This window comes from Petaurus breviceps, unplaced genomic scaffold, assembly GCF_028583685.1.
Source record: "Petaurus breviceps papuanus isolate PSGF00001 unplaced genomic scaffold, PetGlider_PUasm1.0 567, whole genome shotgun sequence".
Classification (NCBI taxonomy): Eukaryota; Metazoa; Chordata; class Mammalia; order Diprotodontia; family Petauridae; genus Petaurus; species Petaurus breviceps.
In genome coordinates, this window is record NW_027186383.1 from 8,436,814 (window position 1) to 8,457,152 (window position 20,339).

The 20,339-nt window shown below is 42.8% G+C and overlaps 1 protein-coding gene across 3 annotated transcripts in view; it reads right to left on the bottom strand.

Moving 5' to 3' along the window:
- The window catches only part of GIGYF2 (GRB10 interacting GYF protein 2), a 170,969-nt gene that overhangs the window by 35,805 nt on the left and 114,825 nt on the right, over positions 1–20,339 (bottom strand). For all 3 annotated transcript variants that reach the window (XM_069103229.1, XM_069103231.1, XM_069103232.1), the window contains 11 exons: positions 17,768–17,985; positions 17,525–17,687; positions 17,252–17,446; positions 15,498–15,691; positions 13,590–13,749; positions 12,547–12,713; positions 7,253–7,344; positions 5,800–5,907; positions 5,061–5,161; positions 3,719–3,819; positions 2,351–2,512 (listed from right to left, as the gene is read on the bottom strand). In XM_069103229.1, the coding sequence (XP_068959330.1) occupies positions 2,351–2,512; positions 3,719–3,819; positions 5,061–5,161; positions 5,800–5,907; positions 7,253–7,344; positions 12,547–12,713; positions 13,590–13,749; positions 15,498–15,691; positions 17,252–17,446; positions 17,525–17,687; positions 17,768–17,985 (1,661 nt within the window). The remainder of the gene's footprint in view (positions 1–2,350; positions 2,513–3,718; positions 3,820–5,060; positions 5,162–5,799; positions 5,908–7,252; positions 7,345–12,546; positions 12,714–13,589; positions 13,750–15,497; positions 15,692–17,251; positions 17,447–17,524; positions 17,688–17,767; positions 17,986–20,339) is intronic.

A 20,339-nucleotide genomic window follows, 5' to 3' on the forward strand; every position in this document is an offset into this window, starting at 1 on the left:
AGCTTATGTGCCACTTTCTACAGGAGTGCAATTCTTCCAAGTGCTAGTGCCCTGACTCCCTAACAACCTAGTATTTCAAATGTTTTATATTCATTTGAAATTTATTTACTGAACTTTCTCTCCCTCTCAGATCTCCTGTGACAGAATGTGAAAGAGGAATCATTTCCTTTTGGAAGCACTCAGCAAAGCTCCTGCTACATTAAAGGGGGGGTCGACTAATTACTTTCCGGGAGACATCTAGGCGAGAATTCCGGTGATAAGATGCACATGTGGATATCTGACTTAATCTGGAGATGGCTCTGAGACAGACATACAGATGGGAGTCAGTGAATGGAGCTATAGGAAGGAGGGGGAAGATGACAAAGAATATTTAGCAGTGACTTACTGAACTCTTAAAACATGCAAGAGACAAATACAAGACGGGTCCCGGTACTGCTTACTCTGTGACTGGAAAAAAGCCACAGAACAGATCATAAAAAACGTGAGGTAGTGTCACAAGTGACCATATGTTCCAAAGAACAGAATAAAGAGTGGCAGAAAAGGGGAAGTCCTATATGTGCTGGACCACCAGAGGGCAGCCTTGTAGAAGAAGCATAATTTGAACTAGAAAGCATGGCCTGGGGGGTTTTCATGGATTGCAAGCTCAACATGGGTTAACAGTCTGGAGTAGATGCCAAAAGGATGCCCTTCATGGGCTCCAGAAAAGGTTGCTTCCCAACATCTCAAGTGTCCACATGAGTTATCCTGTGTGGCTCCAGAAAACCCAAATCAAACCAGACAACAGAAGCTTCAGGGACGCAGATAAAGAAGAACTTTCTAACAGTCAACTATGGTCACAAACACAGCTGGCTGGCAATTGCTGGTGAAGAGTTTAGGAGAGGATGGGCAATGCTAGGCAGGGAGAGTGATGGCTATCTACTGCTTTAAAAGTCCATTCCAGTGCCACGATCCTATCAGTGGCACAAAATCAGCAGCTGAATTTGGGGGACAGAAAACAGTGACAAGTAAAACACAGCTAGATGTTCTTAGCTCAGGGATCTCTGCTCTCCCCTTTCATCGCACTCTCTCCCAGCAGGCCACAATCTCGACAGTACGCCCCAATCTGCACTCTACGTATAAGCCAACTAAATGACTCCTGCCCATCCTAAAATGCGCCACGTTCCCCCAGCTTCTTGTCTTCACTCATTCTGACTGAAATGTCCTCCTTTGAACATTCTTCACCTGCTCCAAACCCATGCATCCCTTGGCTTAGGTGCCACCTCCTCCAGGAAGCTTTCCTGGCTGCCACAGGACTTTGTTCTACTTGACTAAGTCATCGCATGCAAGAAGGACACTTATCCAGATCTGTGTATTCTTCTCCTCCTGACCATGAGTTCATGAAGGAAGGGACCATCTTTTATCCATATTGTGTCACATTCCTAGCACCTAGCACAGTCCTCTGCACACAAAAGTTTAATAAATATTTACCGAATGGCAGAGGTCAGAAATTTGTATTTTGTTGTATTTATTTCTTCTTCTGAATTGAAAAAATTTAAATTCAGATTCCTAACATAACAAATGAGATAACATTTATAAAGCTCTTTGAACAACCCTAATGTAATATTACTGGCTACTCTTTTTTTCAAACAAAACGAAACCAAACAGTAAAAATTAGTTACAGAAGATGTTTTTGTATGTCTACCTCTTAAAAACTTCAATAGAAAAACAAATTTCCACCCAACACAAAGCAAAAATTAGTTTTAAATATGAGACATACAAATACAAAAGATGCAAGCTTATCTACATGGTATATACAGTCTAGAAATTCTCACTTAATTTAAACGGCTATTGAGTTTCTAACAGATGCTCCCTTAGTTGTAAAAGTAGTGGACAGTTACCTAATTAATTCTGCCCTTTTGGCTTCATAAATTGCATTCTTTCTGGTCATCATTCCATTTATTCCTCTCAGCTATACTGAGAAAAAGACAGTGGAATAATGAGTCAATAAATAGACACCAAGCACCTGCTCCGTTCCAGGAACACTGAGCCACTGATGAAGATCAGAGGGTCTACAGCCCGAGCTGATTCAAATAACTTTTCTGCCGCAAATCCTCATTTTGGAGAAAGTGTACAAACATTCTTGTGTTCTTCTATCTTCTTAGATGATTCAGAACAAACCTTTCTAACTCTAAAATTTGGATTAAAAAAGAGAAGCTCTATTTCTACAAATAAAGGGGAACATCTCTCTTTCTCATCAGATTCATTCACTAAGTCTCCGTTTTCAGGCACAAGGGAAAGAAAGGCCCGCAGCCATTTGCGGGGAGCTTCAAGGACCCCACAGTCTTCAGACGGCGGCTGGCTAGCGCCTCACCTGCTTCCTGCGGGCCAGCTCCTCCTCTTCCCGACGCTTCCTCTCCTCCTCCTGCTGCCTCCTCAGGATCTCCTCCTGCTGCCTGCGGAGCTCCTCTTGCCTCTTCCTCTCCTCCTCTTCTCTCTGGGCCCTCATCTCCACTTCTCTCCGCTCCTGCTCCAGCTGAACACAAATCACATACAGAGACGACTAAGAACTGAGACAAGAACGCACGGCTTCTGTCATCCGTCCACTAGAAGCCTTTGGTAAGAATTCTTATCAGCTCCTTTAGGAACCATAAATAAAAGTGAAAACAGCCTGAGACTTTTCTACAATAGTCAGTTAATCTTTCCTCCCCATAATTCCCTCATGCACTGACCATTACAGAAACAATTATTTCCACTGCAATATAGCTTCTACGTGGTACTTTTCTAAATACCACAAAAGAACAACCGGCCAGAGAGGACAACTAAGACATGCATCGCTGACACACGTCCGATTCTACAACTTCAACAGCAACACGCTCAAAGACCAGCTTCTAGCCATCTTTGGATGCCTAACGAGCAAGCCCACCCACAATGACAGCCATCTGAGAGTGGCATGAATAGGGTTATCCCAGGAGGCCCAGAGGCGTCCCAACAGAGGATGGGGGGCCACCACTTGTCAGGAATATGTGGGGGAGGTTCTGGGCCAGGCCTGGCTTGGTCTAGGGGAATGTGGAGGCACCTTCCAACACTGAAGTTCTCTTTTGTGGTTCTGGAAGGAGCTGGACAATGATCACAATTTGAGAACTCTAAAAGATGGGTCAGACTAAGCTATGAACCCTGACAAAGACAGTAGAGTTAACAGAGAAATGGAAACTAGAAAGAGTTTCTGATTTATACAGGGATACCCAATTTTTGGCAAATTACTACCATAATGTCAAACCTAAAAATCCCAATCTTTTGAGCAGGCCCACGATCCTATTACTGAGTTAAAAACACCATAATCTTTGCGTTATTTTTAGGATTAAAGGTATATGCAAAACTATTAAAAATAGAGGCTTACTGTACTCTAGAGTAAAAGTAAATCTTTGGTAGCACTAATGCTTATAACAATGCTTTTTTCTAACACAAACAATTTACTTATATTTCCAAAGTGAGAGACACCAAGTTTCACTGAGGTCTTATCAAAAACAGATCGTCTTTACTCTAGTTCTACCAGGGGTCTTTCTGTTTTGGGTGGGAAGGGTTTCAGCCTTGGTAAGCAGGTGAGAGGTGGGTTTTTGTTTGTTTCTTTGGTTGGTTGGTTTTGGGGGGGCCTGAGGGGGGAGAAGAGAATCAGATGTGTGCACTGAATGAAGCAGAGGAAGCATGCAGTATAGGTAATGAGCACAAGAATGAGTCTGACCTTGGCAGCTTTAGCCTTCTCAAGCTGCTGAAGTTGTTCAAGAGCTGGTCCCTGAGCTGCAGTGTCCAGAGGAAGATCCCAAACACTACTACCTTCCCAGACTGTGAAATGTAGAAAAAATGACAGTGATTACAACACACATTCATCACCAACTGAATAAAGCCCAGAGGAAATCTAACAGGCCCATTCATCGCACAGATCTGGTCTGTATTTTGGAGGAAACGAAAGCTGTGGCCTCATCCCTACTGATGCTGTCACACTTGAATATTCTAGAAAGCCCCTGGTTTGAGTCTGGGAAAAGAAAAGTTCAAAATCCGCAATGAATAAGGACTCTGAAAACTGGGGACAGGGTCACTCTGAGGTGCCTTAGAAGAAACCGGGTAGGAATCTTTCAGGGAACCAATAAGCACGGCTCTCCTGTTTTTCCCTAGGCTCTCCATCACTCTGTATTTCCCACTGCCTCACATGTGCACCAAGCAATCTGTGGTATCTCTTCAAGTGGCACAGACATGTGCTAAATGAGCTTGCTTCCAGTCCTTTATAATGCCTCCACAAGGCAGGAGTTCTTCTGCTAGATGTCTTAAAACAGTGTGGCTACCAAAGGGGCACACAGCCCCTTTTACCCATCAAAACAGTTCCACTCTCTATGAAGCAGGATATTCTCATCTAGCTATGTGTGAGGGTGACTGTTAGGACCTTTCTGTACCTGTCTTCACTGGAAGATGGTACAGCCTGCTTGTGACCACCAGCAACCTTCCCATTGCCCTTTGAGAACCCATGACTTCAAGGATAAAGGGACTATGAGTCACAACCAGACAACATCACTGGAAGAATCATGATGCTAACAAGGCAGATGTTTCTTTAGGTAAAAACGTTTAAAATTGCTCTGCATTTTTCCAACGAGGCCCAGCTGAGTGTATACTCACCACTGTGTGTATCTGTTAGCAATAAAGTAATCACAAGCATGAAGAGCTACCTTAAATAATAAAAACCACAAGGGGGGATCACAACCTGAACACTCTATTTTCTCTGAAGAAACGAAAGGTGATCCAAGATCCTTTCCACATTGGATGTGACCTTTCTTTCCAGAAGTGCTAAGCGTATGTCAACAAGGGAGACATCCAAGACAGCAGTATCACCAGACTGCACTGGTTTTCACAGAAACAGTCTCATACTTTCTTTAACATCTGTTGAACTTCATCAAACTAGCAAAAGGTGACTTATAATCGTAAAAAAAAAAAAAAAAGAAATGATTTAAACTCCTTTTGGTAACTTTTAAAAACTTCCTGTCCCCTCACAATCCAGGATTTACAGTGGTGGGTGACAGACACTGAGGTCTTACCTGCAGGTTGCGAAGTCGTGGACTGAAGCTCCCAAATAGAGCCGGTGTCAGGAACTGAAACAGACCTAGTGACGGATGGAATCAGATTCTGTTCCGATATTCTGCAAAAAAACAAAAAACACAACAGACCATCACCAAAGGGCAAGCCAAAGAGGCTATCCAGCTTCACCATGCTCTTTATAGGTTGCTCTGACTTTCTTGTGCGTGTCCACAAAGTTTGTGCTAGAGTAGGCCCCTGGCAGAAGAGGAAAGCTCATCCTGGAATCCCTTGGCAGTCTTAGCAGCTGCCCAATTCTAGAAGATAAATGAGGAAGAGCTGTCACCATGTAAAATATTCCCTTCCCACCAGCTTAGGTGAGAAACAATGGGAATTAAGCGACAAGAGTGTGCACCAGGAGAAACTAATCCATTCAATTAGAGGTTCTGGCCCAGCTCAGTCTAGCACCAGCCTAACGGCCGGCAATGCATGCAAAGCCGCATCTTTGTTTCAGAACAGGGCGTTTGCTTTTTCTAGGGGAAATTCAAAACTAAGAACAAATGCCCCTCTGGTCAGTAACAGGTGGAGACAGACTTGTCATCCTGTTCTAAGCCATCCAGCCCCTGGCCATCCTACCCCCAAACACTTGGAATTCTCTTACAGCAGATTCAGACTCATCTTTTGTGGACATAAACCACTGTCTTTGCCCATTAAACTCCTCTCTTCGAAAAGAATCCTTTGGCTGGCATCCTGAGCACTTACCGCATCTTCAGGGCTTGGAACTGCTGGAGGAGCAGCGCCAGCTGCTGCTGCTGCTGGGATGAAAGTGCCGCTTTCTGCTGCTGTGCCAACACCTGCGCATACTGCTGTCTTCAAAAAGAGAGAGCGTGTTGAGACAGACGAAGGAGAAAAGGAAACCCCCAAGTCAGACACTCTCCTGCAGTCGCCACCTGAGAGCCCGCCACGGGACGGGCGGCCCTTGGCCCAGCCCGCTCTGGGGCACTTCACTGCCTGGGGTGCCATGCTGCCTGGGGCGCCGTGCTGCCTGACACTTTCAGTCTTACAAACAGACAAGCTAACAACCTTGTCCCTACAAACTGGACATCAAACAATCATTTTTAACCACTTCTTCATTGGTGACAAATAAAGCCAAAACAGAGGGAGTCACAGGTTACCAATTCAAGCTGTAAAAAGAAAAAAAATCTGTTCTGGTTCATAACAAAAACACAAAGAGCTCCCTCCCCATATAAGAAAAGCATTGAAAACCCACTTGGAATCACAAACACTAAAAGGAAACTCAAAGGAAGAGGCGTCACATGAGGGCCTACCATGCTTTGGAAGGATTCTAAGTGTTCCCTATCTTCACAACCAAGTCTTCTGAGACAGGGTATCATTAGAATACTTTTGAAACAGGAAGACTACTTTCATTACTACTTCTATAAGAGCAAGAACTTTTTCTTCTCTGTCCCCATGGCCTTCTGGCTGCCTTCGAGTCTCAGCCAAAAGCCAACTTGCTGTAAGAAGCCTTTCCCGGTCGTCCTTAACCCTTCTGAGATTATCTCCAGCCCATCCTGGATGTGGATTTTCTGTACACAGTCATTTCCATTAGACCATGAGCTCCTTGAGGGAAGGTACTACCTCTGGCCTTTTGTTACGGCCCTAGTATGTGGGACAGTGCCTGGAAGAGAGAAGGTACTTCACACATGTTTGCTGACCTGATTTGGGATAAATTCAAGTCTATTCACCATTCTGGTTATAATTTCTAGACACAAGACAACTTCTATATTTCTTACTCAAAATGTAGCAACCAGAATTGGACAAAAGAATACAATGGGAACTGACCAAGGTTATCTACACCAGAAAATAATCTACTACCGTCTGAATATTAAAACTGAATTAATACAAATTAAGACTACCATTTCCTATTCTGGATATAAACCCCCCTTTCTGTCTCCTCCAATTTTCTTCTGCTTCTATACTTCCAATCCTTTTACTCTTGCCCCTCTTGACTTTTCCCTCTCCAAAATGCACAAAAACTTATCTGTGCTTGAAGCTGAAGAGATAGGAAGCCCCTGAACTCGGAGCTAAAAGCCTTTTGCCATCTTATCTATGCTCAGTGACCGAGAGGAAAGATCAAGATTCAAGCCTAAACACAGATTTCACTATGGCTGTGGTGTAGAGAGAAGTCCCTTAAGTGTCTATAGTGACAGCTTACTGGATGAGGAACTGCTGGTATTGAAGATGCTGCATCTGGTATAAGGCATTAAGCTCCTGTTGCCTGGTCAGTCGTTCCTGATCCAATTCTCCCTGTAGTAGAAAAATTGCTGTTAAATATTTGGAAAAGCCTTCTTCTTCTTTGTATTTTTTTAAACATACTGTATTATCTTAAAGAGAAGGCAAATGGTTGAACATCAAAGTCCTGGGTCAACTTAAAACCTCACCAGCAACGGCATAAAATAATAGAAGTTAATGAAGTCTCCTCATGAAAAAAACCCAAAACAAACCATGCTGACCACGGTTTAAGTTCCATCATGTAATAATGTATGTCAGAGAATCCATCTATGATTTTATTTTAGTTAGTTTTAAGAAACTGTGGGACCTGAGAATTTCTGAAATGAAGTGTCAAATGCAAAAGATTATATGTAAAATGATAAAGAAATAAGTATAGAGAATAATAAATATGAAATGGAAACTATTTGGAAACAGATGCAGAATAGGAGATCAAAGGTTTCCATGCATACATGCCATCTTTCTCCCTTGCAAGGTAATTCCCAGCAGGTCAGCCTACATGAATGAGATACCAGCTCTATCAAAGTATTGAAAGCATCCTCTGACTACCTATTTATTCCTGTTCAGGTAGAGGCAAAATTGGGGGTTACACTATATTCACTGCTCATAAGAGGAAACTAATTAATTGGGTGGCAGAGTTTAATGTAACTGGTAAACACATAACATAATATGCAGCATCATAACAATGACATCAGCTGGGAAAATGTAATAGGAGAACAGTCCTTACTCTGAAAGGGCCTATAGTGTATTGATGAGAAAAATATTTGGGACAACAACTATTTAAGTGAAACCTCCCAGAGGTGAGATGTACCTGCAGCAAACCCGGAAGGATCTGGATACAAAGAGATGGGGAGGAAGTGAACTAACGTACAGAAGCAGAAGATGTCGCAGTAAGTCCAGGGAACAGAGAACCGGGCTGGCAGGAACGGCGACATGAACTGAAATAACACTTCAAAGATGTCTTTGAACAGACCGGGGAGGACCTTGGATTTCAGGAAACTAGAACCAGAAGGTCTACTTGGTCCAGATCAATAAGGAATTAGTGGACAGTTTTCATCAGCAAATTACTTGCTTCTCAAGGAAGGGGGAGGGCAGAATCTAAAACTCAGTATCTTAAAAAATAAATGTTAAAAAAATCTGTTTACAGGGTGGCTAGGTGGCGCAGCAAATAGAGCACCAGCCCTGGAATCAGGAGGACCTAAGCTCAAATCTGGCCTCAGACACTTAAACTAGCCATGTGACCTTGGGCTTAACCCCAATTAACCCACTTAACCCCAATTGCCCTACCGTCCCCTCTCAAAAAAAAATCTGTTTACATGTAATTGGGAAATATTTAATGAAATAAAAATATTTTTGCTTGGGGAAGGGTTATGGACAAGAAGATAATTTTAGCAGCTTTGGGAAGAAAGGATAAAATAATAAATAGCACAAAAACCACAAAACAGATTCACAAGCTGAATATAAAAGGTCACAATATAAAAATTTCAAAAGGGTAAGATCAGGCATTTTTCACAACTATGATTTAACCCAAGGGGAAGATAAGACCATAAGAAATAAACCAGATTATTTTTTATTACAAAAAAAATCAAAAAGCATTTTCATGAATAATATCAATAAAGAAAGAAATAGACCTTTTCTCTAGAGAATTAAGACAGAGCCCTCTATAATGTATTTCTATTAGGGATTCCTCAAAATGTATTTATATTCCATAGAACGCTAGATGTATTTATTTCTAAGCTAGATATGGTTTTTAAAAAAATGGGAAAAATATTTGCACTAAATATCATTAACAACAGTTATTCAAATGGCAAAAATATACACAATTAACTATTTACCCAAATAGATATGGTCAAGAAAATAAAAATTTCAAAATAATTATAAACCCTAAAAGGCATAAAACAATACTGAAAATCAATATTAATAATCATCATACACAGACAGTAAAATAACTCTAAGGCTTCAGCTCACACTACGAAAATTACTAAAGAAGGGGACAGCCAAGGTGGGAAGGACTGTTGAAGATGGGTACATGGGGCAATGGTGGTGAAGCCGAGAAGTCACCCAATAATTCTGGATTACAATTTGAAATTGTTCAAGTGACTGAACTGTCCACATGCTTTGACACTGCAATCTCATGACTGTGCATGTACCCCAAGAAAGTTAAAGACAGAACTACAAGACCAACATATAGCAAAATATTCCTACAAACATTTTCTGGTAGCAAAGAACTGGAAACAAATCAGATACCAACTACGTGGGGAAAAGCTGAAAAAAAAATACAGCAAAATGGAATATAATACAGTATTACTGTACAGTAAGAAATGACAAAAACAAAGAATTCAGAGAAATATAGGAAGATTTGTAAGACTATAGGTACAACAAATTAAGCAGAACCAAAAGAAAATATATAATGACTACATGCCATGAAAATGTGAAGATCCCTACACAAGAAACTGAAGCAATAATGAAGATTCTGAAAACTCTCAGATTTTTGTTCCTGCTTGTTTTTCTTTACCACAAGTGGGATTAAATGAGAAGGAAGAGGCACCAGGAGTTTATTGCATTTTTTCTTAAAGAATGGATTAGACAGGGAAGAGAGACTGATGATAAGGAAGCCTGTTAAGGAGATCAGAATCCAGGTAAAAAGAGGATGAGGACCTGAACCAGTGTGGTATCAATGAGTGATGATGTTATAAAAATAGATTTGACACGATCTGGCAACTGCCAGGATATGAGGGGTAACAGCAAAGGAACAACCAAGATGACGGAAAACTCAAGTCCAGGTGACCATGAGGATGGTGGAACCATCAAGAGTATTAGGAAAGTTGGAAGAAAGACAGGTTTAAGGGGCTGGGAGGTAAGAATGGAGGTACATTTAATGTGCGGCATGTACACTTTGAGGTCCTAGAGCACAAGATTGTTGCCAAGAAACCGGCTCAGATAAATTTTGGAATCATCTGCATAGAACCCACAGGAAACAGTGGGATTAGCAAGGAATAAAGCATAGAGAGAACAAAAGGAAGCCTAGAAACTGGAGACCATCCAGGCTTAAAGTACATAAAGATTATGAACCCACAAGGTGGACTAAGAAAAAAAGTCAGAAAAATAGAAGAAGGAGATAGCCAAAGCAGTGTCATGAAAGCCAACCTTCAGAAAGAGTGAGTGACCAACAACATGAAATGCTGCTAAAGTTAAAGGAAGATGAGGACTGAGAAGACCGACTGAGCAGTTAAGAAAGCACTGGTAACTCTGAGATGATAACAAGAGATGGTGGTGAAAGGCAGTCTGCAAAGAAGAAGGAGGGAGGGAGAACGGGATGAGAAGAAATAGGGCAAATGGCTGTAAGAAAGTGGAAGCAGCAAGTGAAGATTCCTTTTTTTTTTTTTTTTAAGGAATTTAACAGCGAAAAGGAACAAGATTAAGGATGATAACCTGAGGAGAACTGGTTTGAATATGTTTGATACACTATATGTAAATAGATGTACATACACTGACACACTTTTAATATAGAAATTAAAACACAAAGAGAGGTTAAAAAACCCCCACTGCATTAAAATGGTCATGGAGACCCCTGAAGCAACTAAAATTATGGCAACTGAAATAGTTAATGACAGCAAACTATGGGTTAAAAAATAGCTCATATATTTTAAAAGGGATTTGCTAAAAATACTCAAGATTTTCATGACAAAAAAAAATCTGGTTTCCTTTAAATCTGAAGTTCTGTCCACCAGAGGGCAGCAATTCACCCAAACTCAACTAAATAAACCTCAACCATGACCACGGCTACCACTGGCAATGGGTGCTGGGTGTTCCTGAGAGTCTCCCAACTTCCACAAAGGCTCACAGGTGATAACAAAGTCCAAGGAGGATGAGATCACTTTCAATAAGGCTTCTTGGAGGCCTTGAAGAAAAAGAGGGATTTAGACACAGTTAGAAATGCACTGAAGTGCACTGTCGGGATGGAGGCTTATGTGCTGAGACCTGTGTTAGTAAGGGTATTTCAGTGGCTTTACCAAGGATGTATGAGAGCTAAAAGAGGCTATCCAATAACCTCAACAGAAGGCAAAAGAAGTGAGAAGTGAAATCTGAAATGTCAAAGCACTCAAGTCAGTTAACCTCGCCTCTGAAGGCTACAAAGTAATGATGAAGACAGCTGAATACTTATCTTGTAAAAATTCAGTGGGTCTTCCGGTTCCTCCGTTCATTTGATCTACTTTATATTCCAAGGGCTCAGCTAAATGACACTCAAGAAAAACCAGTTTCAAAGCCACCATGCTCCAGATCATTAAAGGTACCACATGTTTCTTATGAACAGGCCAGTCACATGAAAGCTACTTAAAACAAGTTCTTTCAAACCAGGGTAGAAAGCAACTTGGTTCTCCATTCATAAAAATAATTCCAGAAAATGGAATATTCCTCCATCATTAAACGTAGTCAACACCTCTCTACATAACAGTAGAATACTGCTCTCTCAAAGAGGCCTGGACATGACAACAAAATGCTATGAAAAAGGGGCGGCTAGGTGGTGCAGTGAGTAGATCACCGGCCCTGGGGTCAGGAGGACCCGAGTTCAAATCCAGCCTCAGACACTTAACACAAAAAAACGGTGAACCTGGGCAAGTCACTTAACCCCAATTGCCCTCCAAAAAACTTAAAAAAAAAAAAAAGCTATGAAAGTGGTCTTTGGAATAAAAATGATTGCACAGTTTAATTTGTACAGAAATGCTTTTAAATGAAAAGCAGTGATGCTCCCAGGTTTTTTCTTCATAAAATCCACTATCAGTGCTACAAAAGAAAATTATCATAGGATCTTAAAATAGATTCTGGGTGAGAATGGGAAGGAAGTGGAAAGTCATTTTGATCCAAATGCCTCATTTTAAAAAGTAAATCTCCACCTGACAAATCCTGTACTTTTCTTTCAGGAAACTAACATCACAGGGTTCCATCTGAAACCCAGGTTATGCTAACACAAAGATCTTGTGTTATCAGAGGATTATGACTATTTCCGCTTACACGACTGAGATCATTGTATATTTGTTGTTCTGGGTTTACCTTGATCTGTATCAGTGCATTTAAGTCTCTGCATGTTTACCTGAATCCTTTCTATCTGTTATTTCTCATGGCACAATGATACTACATAATACTTGTGTGAAACAATTTGTTTTGTCAGAAATTTAAGTTGTGAAACAATCTGTTTTGTCATAAATTTAAGTTACTTACCAAATGTGGAGGAGGTGCTGGGCCAGGAGAAAAGGGAACCCTTCCCCACATTTTCATGATATCGCCAAGGGGTTGGAAACTTTCATCACACGCTCTCTTCACCAATAAGGACATAGTAAAATATCCCGCCTGAAACCACTCTGCCATTTCTTGGTTATTGAATGGACCTACAGCATGACCCAGCAAAACAAGAAGATGTCAGGGATTCCAGGATCAGCCACACCCAGAGTCTGCTCCCACTCCAGAACAAACACTTCTCGCTGGTGGCAGACTTTCCTAGACCTAACCATGAAAGAGCAGTGTGGTGCCCCAGGGACCTGGGCTCAGCCCTCAGGTGTCATCAACTCTTTAGTCAGCTGTCTAACTGGCAGATGGCTACAAGGTCTAGAGTCAGAAGAGGTCCTCATTTTAGAGATGAGAAAACTAAAAGGGCACAGTGGTAAAGTGAACTGTCCAAGGTCACACGTAGTAAAAGCAACATGGCAATCAGGTCACTAATGTACTCTGACATAATCAGTAGGCACCATTGGAAGAATACTCTAAGTCTCTTCAAAGCTGTTTATTTTCTTTCCCAGAAGCAAAGAAATTCAGAAGAATAAAGTCTTCAACCTGAGAAGGGATGAATTTCAATCACACAACCAGCAGAACTGGAAGCTAACTGAGTAAACTGTACAGCTGGATATACATTCAATGATACAACTGGAAAATGAACAGGAAAACCCTTCAGGCAAGACATAAAGCACCCCACGGACAATGTGCGCTGAAAGGATGCGCTCCCTGCTCTGGCTCTGGCACCCAGACCAGCTGCTGAGACAAAACTAAAGGTTCCACTTCGGACAATGGTCTTCGTACTTCGGAGAAGTCATGAGTGTCTATTAGAGGGAAACATCTGGAGATCAAAGGCCTCGACAAAGCAAAACTAGAGATCCTGCTGGACATCTGATCAGAGTGCAGGGTTCTGGCGGAGCACAAACCACCTTCCTCCCAGGATTTGTGTAGGAGGTGACATTTCTCTAGGAGGGAGCAAAAAGACATAGACATACCCTGAATTTCTCCTTGTGGATCTTTGTAATACCATTTCTGCATGGCCTCATGCAACAATGGAATGGAGACTCCTTTGGCTCGGTGCTCCTGGAGCTTTGCAGTCAGTCTTTCGTCATCCAGGGCACTGTCCTGTAGGTACGCCACCATCTTTTCTGCTTGCTGTAATAGAAGGGGAAAGGCAACATGAGAAAAAAGCGGTCATAAGACCAAGCAATTAATGAATCAACACGTATTAAGTAATAAGCACATGTGCCAGGCAGGAGGAATACAAAGACAAAAACAGAAGAGCTCCTGCTGTGAAAGAGCTGACATTCTTTTGGGGGAGACCACAGTTGTACACACACACATTCAAAACACACAAAAACATACATACAAAGCAAACGTAAGTTAAAATGAAGAGTGATCAGAGAGCTAGGAGAAATCCATCCAAGAGAGAACTGGGCCACCCAAGGAAAAGCAGAGAGGAGGGACTTACAAAGGTGGCAGAGGTAAAGAATAAGGACAGAAGTTGTCTCCATATAGACACTGGAAAAAATACCTTCCAACAAAAGACCAATATAAAAGTTTAACTCTCAAAAGTGGATCCGCAACAGAATTAGGATTCAATGCTCAACTGACAAAAATACAACAAGCACCTGTAATAGTAGGAATGGGAATGTGAAGGTCTTCCCTGCACCTTAACGGACCTGGGGGAGAGTTTGAAGACCTCCGCTGCTCTGAAATTCAAGTAAACTCTGCCCCCTAAGAGGCTGAATGTAATCACATGGAGCCTGTGGTGGGAGTTTTGCTGAAGGGAAGCAGAGCCCCCAGGGAGCTGGTTCAGAGCTAGCCAGACATTGGGGGAGAGAGAGGATGCTTATTAAGGAGACAGAGAGGTTGGTGAGTAAATACTGATCTCCTATTGGTTTGTGGGAAGGCTGACAGATGCTGTGGCTCTCAGAATTATTATGGCTTCTGAATATCTTTGGTACTATGATGGAACTGGCTTACTGGTCTTGGGATTCAGTTTTCTGGTGTCTAAACAGATCCTTCAGTTCTATCCTCTATCTGGAGAGTTTGGCATATTTTGCAATCAAACACCATGCGATACTTATACTCACGGTCTTTATCATGATCGTGGGCACTATAAATACTGCATTGGCGCTACAGCACCTTATAAAACCCTGGAGGGAAAAATCACTCTTCATAGAGATAACTCTTAGAGATGCTGTTTTTTTAAAAAGGTGAACTATTTTGAATAGGACAGAAGTACAACCACGACTAGGCAGCTGGGTGGTGCAATGGACAGAACACGAGGCCTGGAGTCAGGAAGACCTGAGTTCGAATCTAGCCTCAGACACTTGCTGGCTGTGTGACCCTGGGCAAGTCACTTAGCCCCGTTTGCCTCAGGTTCCTCATCTGTAAAATGAACTGGAGAAGGAAATGGTCAAACCACTTCAGTATCTTTCCAAGAAAATCTCCAAGGACTGAACAACACCACATACAAAACTGCATGGAAATCTAGGGTCTCCTCAAAGATAATGACAGACCAGGATGTTCTTACTCTGACCTCTCAATGGTTAATTATTTGATTTAACATCCAGCTAAACTGAAAATCAAGACAATGGTACCCATTAGCAATTGCTGAAAGGGAGCATTTTTTTGCATTCTTCACATACCAAAAGAAAAAAACAGCCAAGGGCAAATTCAAAGAGCAAAAAATAACCTGCCAAAATGACCACTGCATAACAGACATTTATAAGCATGACAGGAATGGAAAGGGAATAATGCTCACAGTCACAACTAAAGACAAATGTGCCTGACCCTTTTGGTAATTGAAATATGACAGAAGATTCCATTCTGCTTTACTTATGCAACTCAGCTTCAGCTTCCATGAAGTTCTGGTGCTAAGGAGGCCTACCATTTACCTGCTGCAGGTGTTTGAGGCCATCTTCATCATCTGGATCTGCAGAGACACTACTCATGCCAGGAGCAGCCAGGGTTGGCGTCTGGGGGGACCGGAGGGCAGGGCCTGGACTGGCAACAGGAGGGGGGACAAGAAGACCAGAAGAGGATGGATCGGAAGCATTCTGTGACAAAGACTGGGCAGCAGGGACCAATTCTAGAGAAAGAGACGGAAGACATTAAAAGCCTCTGGCAAACAGAGGCCTCAGGAGAACACACAGCTGCATTTAGGAAGACTAACTAGAAACTCTGCAGTAAGTCCGGGCAAATTAATGAAAGTCAACCACTTAAATGGAAAAAAAATGGTGAAAACAGTGGCTATATCAATAAGTTACCAAAAATTACAATTTAAAGGAAGGCTATCTAAGCCATAGGAAATACCCAATTTATTTCAGGATTGTTTTTTTGACAGTGAGGGGAATGGGACCGAAGTTGTGATTTCATTAGCAGTGGAAAGTCTTAAGGCAGGAAAAGTAACAATGCAGGTTAATATCTCCTCAGTACCTCGCAGCCCTGATATGACACCTTGAGAGGTTAAGTGACTGACTCAAAGATTACAACGTCAGAAACCTGTCACAGACCACATCTGAGTCCACATTTTCCTCCCCCTGAGATCACATAATTATGACTCCATTCTGAGAGGAATATTCAGTGAAGTCAGATCTCCTCACAAAACACTACTGGGCACCCTCCATCATTATTAAACATCAAATTTCAAGCAAGAATCGATAATTCAATACGATAAAATTCGGATTAGAGGATTTGCACAATCTTTGAGTAAGAGGTGACAGGTATATACAAAATAAACTTAGGCCTGGAGCTTTACAAACCACAAAGAAAGTTACTATTACTAATCTTTTAGGTTACAGACACTTAAGGAAGACAAAAAGCATGGAGATGTGAAGCGACTGGTCTCATAATAAGTATCACAGTCCTGTGGCAGAGAAGGGAGATATCCTGGGGAGGCAGTGGCATTATAAGCATACTGGGGAAGAAAAAATCCCCCCAAAAGGTCAGTTCTTTCCCCAGCATCCCCCTGTCCTGCCTCTCTATCCACAGACAGTATACCATAATCAGCTGCTTCATGACCCAAACGTTTTCAGTAACCTGAATTTTTACCTCAAAAATGCCTGGGGTAACCAGAAATTAATATAAAGGTTAAGCTAGGTAACCTCTGTTTGTTTAAGTGTGAGGAATTTTCCTAACTGGAGGTCTGGGGCAATGATGACTAAACTCATCTAAGTTTTTGTCTAAAATAAATTTCCAGAGGCTGAAGAGAGAGAGGATCCTGGGGGCAGAGGGGCTCTCACACTGTGCCCTGGGCTTTAATGCTCTTTAAAAGGGTATTCCAAAATGGGGAGGGGAGGGGAGGAATGGATCTAGGGCTTACTAAGTTCAAATTGGCCCCCAGCTGGGTGACCCTGAGCAATCACCTGTTGTCTCTGTCTCCTGATATATAACATGGGAATAAGAACATCTACTTCACACAGCTTTTGTAGAGATCGAATAAGAAAACAGATGTAAACTATAAAATACTACAGAAAGATAATTCTCATGGGGATGAAGCAGAGGAATTGATTCAAACAAGACCAGGAGTTGCGGTTAGGTTTTCCCCCAAGTTTCTGCTCCCCTGTAAAGAATGGACAACATGAGGGGAATCTTTGGGCCTCATCATCTCAGCTTCCTTTGTTTTGCTGACTTTTGCAAGGCCCAGTACCTTCGCCCCTGCCGGAGCCCTGGCTGGGGATGGGGAGGGAGCTCTCAGCCCGGCTCTCCTCTTCAGCCTGCTCCATCTGGCCCTCCTCTTTCCTCTCCAATAGACTTGGCTGTACAGGTTCTTGAGGCTGCCGCTCCGAGGGACTTGATGGCTGCGCACGTGGGGACGACGGCCCGACTGTTTCTTCTGAAGTTTCTGTGACAGGGAAAGATCTTGAATTAATAATAAATTAATCATGATAGTTTGGCAAGAGCTCCAAGGAGTCTTCCTTACCTGCAGGCCCTCGGTCCAGTCGGTCCCCATCTCCGCTGGCCACCTTATCGGGCTCTTTGGCTTCCTCACTGTGACTCCCCTCCGAATCCGAGCGCTCCTCCCCCTCCTCCACCGGCCGAAAGTCCATTTCCTGTTCTTCAGGAATGGGCTCTTTCTGGACTTTCTGTAACAAGGAAACGCCCCCATCAATAACCCACTTCCCGACTACTCTTCTCTGCCACTAAAAAGGAAGCAAGCATTCACCTTTAGGGAAAGGAAGGCCCCGGAGGAATCGAAAGTCCCCATTTCCTCCTCAGCATCCTCCAGGCACCATTCGGGCAGGCTGTCCCTGTCATCATCTATGCTACCACTGCCAGACCTCACTCTTCGGTATCCTCGCTCATCATCCCGTTCTCGAAAGTCAAATTCAAACCTTCGGCGTCGTTCCATGTGCTCTCGCCACCCTGCAGATCGAGGACCATCTAAGACAAGGAAGGAAAAAAAGGAATGGTTCAGTCGGTCAATAAGCATTTAGTAGGCATTTATGTGCCAGGCACTGTGCCAAGTAAGTGTGGGGATACAAAGAAATGCAGAAGGCAGTCCCTGCCATCCAGGAGCTCACTGTTTACTTGGAAAGACAACGAGCAAGAGCCATAGAAGATAAATGGGAAATATTAACAGCTTTCCCTCTGTAAAATGGAGATTTGGGAAAGGTTTCCTGTATCAGGTGGGATTTCAGTAGGGACTTAAAGGAAATCAGGAGGCAGAGATGAGGAGAGAGAGCCCTCCAGACATGGGGGACAGCCAGAGAGAAAAGCTGAAGTCAAGACAGGGAGAGGCTTGTGTTTGAACAGTCAAGAGGCAAAGTTGCTAGATTAAGGAGGATGTGGCAGGGTATAAGGTATATGACTGGAAAGGAGAGAAGGGGCAACAAGGAAGGAGAGGTTATGAAGGGCTAGGAACACCAACTCAAGGATTTTGTACCTGGTCCTGGAGATGAGAGACAGTCAACAGCTTATTGCTTGGGGGGAGGGTGTTTCCAATAGAGGATGAACTGGATAGAAAGAAACCAGAGGTAGGAAGACTCAGCAGCAGCAGCAGGCTACTGAACTAATCCAGGGGTGAGACAATGAGAACTTGCACCAGGGCAGTGGCAGCATCAGAGAAGAGAAGGCCACAGCCTCGACAACAGAATGGATGGGGGGGTGGGGCTCTAAGACACAGTGAGGGGCTGAAGATGACACTAAGGCTGTGAGTCGAGAGGTTGGTGGTGCCCTCTACAGTGACAGGTCAGGTTGGAAGGGGAAAGGGAACACGACAAATGAGTTGGACTTTCAGTACAGAGAGTTTAAGACGTTAATCGCACATTCAGTTTGAGACATCTGAAAAGATGCAATGGGAGGCCGGAGGTCAGCAGAGGTCACTGTAAACATCAGCTCAGAGATGACATTTCATTGGATGGACCGGGGCTGATGAAGTTGCCACGTGCAGCGGCGCAGAGGGAGAAGGGAGACGGCAGGGCCCAGGCCAGAAGAGTCAGAGCAGTGGAAGGAGAACCGGAGGAAGCGGTGTGCCGAAGCCTCCAAGAGAAGAGCAGAACAAGGAGAAGGCGACGATGAACAATGAGGACTAAGAAAAGACCCTAAATCTAGCGATAAAAGCACTGATAACTCTGGAGAGAATAGTTTGGGTGGAATGACAAAGGCAGAAGCCAGACTGAAGGGGCTTAAGAGGCAAACGAGAGGAAAGGAAGTGAAGGCACTGACTGCAAAAAGTCTTTTCAAGGACTTTGGCCACAAAAAGCAGAAGAAATATAGGACGATCGTTAATAGGGATGGAAGAATCAAGTCGGAGGGGTTCTGAGGATGGTGGACACAGGGGCATGCTTATAATAGGCAGCAGGGGAAGGAACTAGTAGTTAGGGAGAGACTGAAGATAAGTAAAATAGTGGGGGTGACAGCAGGGACAATCTGTCAGGAAGGAAGGGGCCACCTCTCTGTGAGAGCCAAGGAAGAAGGCCTCTGAAGCTTCGGAGAAGAGGGGACTCACAGTGAATGGTCCTCAGCTGAGACAGGCAGGGGAGGAGAAGCAGCAGGAGTCTGAGAAGGTTTGGAAGAACCACTGTGGAGGGCGGGGTAGTGGGTTCGTAAGAAGGAAAGAAAGCGCTGGGTAGGAAATGAACAGTATGGGTAGCCTATCTGTCACTTCTTATTTTAAAATTAAGTGGATTACAACAAACACCAGTTGAAAATGTGCTGGTATCAAGTGACTCAGTGGCATGCTAAGAATCATATGACCATTATTTATTTAGTCAAAATGCAGGCTCTAAAATATCTAATAAAAACAAATTAAAATCAGAATATCTTAAAGTCAAGTTAAAAACACATTTTGATCTAATGCTTATTATCAGGTTATTTATTCGGTGTAAATATTCTAGCAACTATCTACCTCACCTGAGGGATTCATTAAGGCCAAATTTAAAGGAGCAGATAAATATAAACATCTTCTCATGCTAAAATTAACACACTTCTGAAAAACCTGAAATAAGCCTGGTCTTCAAAAATTCTTACTATAAAGAATAAAAAAATGTGGCACTGGGCTACTACTGTAACAGAAAAATTTAAGTGGCAATTCCGTACACATGCTAGTCACTTCTACTATAAGTAACATAAAGTACAAGTCCATGGTGCACTAAGTAAAAGCGTTCATAAGAGAAAACAAAGACTTGTTGCTGTCTGTGCCCTGCCCTGGGTGATGGAATGCCAAAGGGCAAAAGCTTCTTTTACTGCCCGCCCCCCCTCCCCCCATGCAGTACTCATTTCAAAAATGAAAGATA